This window comes from Triticum urartu, chromosome 4, assembly GCF_003073215.2.
Source record: "Triticum urartu cultivar G1812 chromosome 4, Tu2.1, whole genome shotgun sequence".
Classification (NCBI taxonomy): Eukaryota; Viridiplantae; Streptophyta; class Magnoliopsida; order Poales; family Poaceae; genus Triticum; species Triticum urartu.
This window is the reverse complement of record NC_053025.1, coordinates 42,111,131-42,114,867: the sequence shown is the minus strand read 5'-3', so window position 1 is coordinate 42,114,867 and position 3,737 is coordinate 42,111,131. Positions and strand designations below refer to the sequence as shown.

The following is a 3,737-nucleotide window of genomic DNA, read 5'->3' as shown; positions in this document are numbered from 1 at the left end:
GCCCCATGCCACCAAACAAGCAAAAACCAAGTAGATTCCCCATCATTAACAATAAATTTACGGTATGTTGCAGAGTTAAAATGATTATTATTTATTTGTTTACTAAGTAGCAACTTACCCACTGTGATAGTAGCGGCTGGGTGTGGATATGGTGTTGTAACAAAGTTCGACAATATCAGTTGGTGTGTATAAGAATTGCAAGTACACGACAGATGTTGAACCACTAAAATATTTATATATGCAACCAGCAAAAAATGTATCCATTGCCCGTGGCAACGCACGGGCATTCTACTAGTCTTAACTTAGGATAAGACTAAATGGTTTTGTATCTATACCAATATTATATATATATATAGGAAAATGGTTGTGTACTCCTGAGAATACATACGTACATACATACATACATACATACATACCAATATAAAAAGACCCAAATGTGCAGATCCAAATCATCTCCATCGTCAAATCATGTTATCTAGCGGTTCAAATCCCTCCAATGTTGAGCATCAAACATGTTTAACGCTCTAATTACCCACCACTGCCATTGGTTATAAACACGTTTTGACTCAACGCTATCCCTTGAAATCTGCCGTGTAATTAATATCATACCATTCCTGCGAAAAAGTAATTGATATATTACCAAATATCAACGTGCAACAAATATATCTTATCTAATATAACGTGCAACTAATATCCTACCTAATATAAACGTGCATTGCACGTACATTATTGCTAGCTATCTATACCAATATAAAAAGACCCAAATGGGCAGATCCAAACCATATCGACCGTCAAATCATGTTATCTAGCGGATTAAATCACTCCAATGATGAGCACAAAACACGATGTCATTGATTATAAACACGTTTTGACTCAATACTATCCCTTGAAATCTGGCATTTAATTGATATCCTACCATTCCCGCGAAAAAGTAATTGATACTAGTATTATAAATAAAAAGACCTAAAGGGGTTGATTCAATTAATCTCCGTCATCAAATCATGTCAATCCAACGACCTAGAGTGCTTCAATGTCGAGCGCTTAACACGTTTAGCATGCAGTTAATTTTATGCCAAATATAGTGTTAATCACATAATAACAGACAAATAATATCATACTTAATATCTGTATGCACTTAATATACTTTTAAATTAACGTGCATTGCACGTATACATTGACTAGTACATAAAAAGGATCGAGGGAGTACAGTCTAATGGATATATGCACTTGGGTGCATGGGTAATTCCGTTTTGGAAAGAAGAAAAGAATACTGTATTTGTCACACCGTGCACCACCATGAATGCTCTTAACTTACTGCTTCTGATAGCTGTGGAGCACAAAGGAAAAAAAATTGTTTCCATCCACTGATTTGTGAAGAGTTTGATGGTAAGTAGCCAATTGGCACCTCGTCTTGTATATGCAAAAGTTCAATGTAGTTTTCCATCAAATCCGATGGAAGAAGACGCTAAGGCCGCCGACGCCGTGAACTCCCAGCCACCCCAGCGGCTCCACGAGGTGGAACGACTCCGCATCGGCCGACCCGACGATCCTCTCAAACTGGCCCCGCAGGTACTCCACCCCTCCGCCGGGAAGCCGCCCCGCGCCGGCGGTCACGGCCCAGAGCTTCTCCATCGCCCACCCCTCCCCGTCGGACATGGTCTCCCGCCTCGCCGCGAACCCCACGCGGCTGCCGTTGCAGTACACCAGCCACTTCGGCGACTCCAGGAGAGCGCCTCCGCTGCCGGCCCACTCCCGCTGGCACTCGAGCACGATCCTGCCGGCGGCGGCGATGTCCGCGCCCACGAGGCCGGCCGGCAGGTCGAGGACCAGGATCGGCGCGGGCGCGGCGGACTCCGCGGGCGCCGCGTGCTCGTGCAGGAAGAGGCGGACGCGGCGGTCGCCGGTTGACGGGAGGAAGAGCGTGCCCCGGACGACGGCGGGGAAAGAGGCGAAGCAGGGCGCCGGCGGCGGGGAGAGGCCGAGCGCGGCGTGACACGGGTGGAGCGTGGAGGCGAGGAGGCACCGGCCGAGGCGGGTCAGCCACGCCGACCACGCGACGTGGCAGCTTTCGCAGACGGCCTCCTCCTTGGCGCCGCCGCAGCCGCCGTCTTCGACGGGCACGACAGCCGGCGGCATGAGCGCGTATAGATATGGGCGCGGTCGGTGTATATACGCGCGAGATCCGCCAGAGGAATATAAAAAGTGGAAATCCTGAAGCTTTGGAAGGGTTTAATTAGGGTTTGAGATCGATGAACCGAGATGATCGAGAGTTCGTTCAGATACGTACGGCCTTTGGTGGTTTGCATGCATGCAGGTGGATGCGGCAGGTGATAACAAACGCTTGGCGTGTCCGGTCCGGCCTTGGACCCCGGCCCCTATCCGAACCCGAGCGCTCCGTCTGGCCGCCGTCGTCCACGTGTGCGAACATCGCCGAAGATGTCTTGTTGAGACCTCAATCGTCTCCCTTTGCAAGTTCTGATATTGAACATCCGGTTCCAACCTGTGCTTTCTGAATAAAGCGAAAAAATATGGTATATGAGTATATGCTCTCACATTGCAAATTTCACATACACATAGATACATACAACATCAAGTGGCTCAACAGAGGAACAAAACAACTGACATGCTTCGAAGGGCAAAAGATCACCAGTCTCTACAAAACCAAACGGATTATATGTGTAAAAACTTCAAGACTTAGTCAGTGAATAGAACAGGGCAAGTTTCACCTTAATTTTCCAAACCAGGAAAGTTTCATCCCTCCACCCAGCCAGCGCGGCTTCAATGCTGACCAATGTGGTCTTCCCCAATTGTTATCCACGTGATAATATTTCTCTCTCCTATTCATCCTATCTCCCGAAAAAGTTTTTGTCTCGCTTTATAGGTATAAGCAACAATACCTGGAAAAAAAGGTATAAGCAACAATAACTAATGTTCATACACCATGTCAACGCCACATCCGAAAGCAAAACATACAAATAGTGTGTTGGGAAAACACTATAAGCATACCCGAATGAGGGAAAGAAAACGGTCGAAGGCGCCTCAAGGCCCAAGGAGCCTTATGACTAGGAAATCGCAAAGAGGTGACAGTGGACTAACTAAGGAACGACAATCCTGACATCCAGCAAACTCATGTCCTACCGCTTAAAGAGGGGTTGTCACTGCTGCATAAAAGCCAAAAACTTAAAACCTAGAGTCAGCAGCATGACACAAAAGGACCTTCTCAATAAGCAACTTATTATCACTCATCCACAAGATCCAGGCCACCGATGTGGAAACACTTGATCCAAATGAATAATTTTGAAAAGCGGCCCAAAAAGAAGAGAAGAAAAATCAAAGCGAAGAAGAACAAAATAGAAAAGGCAAAGGACAAAAAGAAAAAAACATTTTTTTGTATGAATTTAGTAAGCCATAGGAAACATTCTTAGTAAGCCATAGAGCATCTCCTACGGTGTCCATTAGCAATCGCAAAAAAAATCAGTGATCGAGTCGCCCTTAAGCATCCACGAAATACAGCCGTGCTGCTGCCAATAGGGTAAGTGACAGCACTCCTTTCTTATTTGCCCCTGATGCATTTGCATAGCACTGCACCATCCAGCCCATGATTACCGCCGGTCCTGTCCACGCCATGGGCTTTAGCGTCGGCAGCTAGCCGACGAAGCGATCGCATCCTAGATTTTGCGTGACCAAGGACATTCAATGATCAGGTGTGATGGTGTTTCAAGATTTCTTTCACACAA

At 46.5% G+C, this 3,737-nt stretch overlaps 1 protein-coding gene across 1 annotated transcript; it reads right to left on the bottom strand.

Moving 5' to 3' along the window:
* Positions 1-1,227: 1,227 nt before the first annotated feature.
* Positions 1,228-2,136, bottom strand: LOC125554577 (protein MIZU-KUSSEI 1-like). Its single transcript, XM_048718095.1, has one exon. It carries the CDS (start codon positions 2,134-2,136, stop codon positions 1,444-1,446), a length of 693 nt encoding a protein of 230 aa, XP_048574052.1. The 3' UTR covers positions 1,228-1,443.
* Between the last annotated feature and the right edge of the window lie 1,601 nt (positions 2,137-3,737).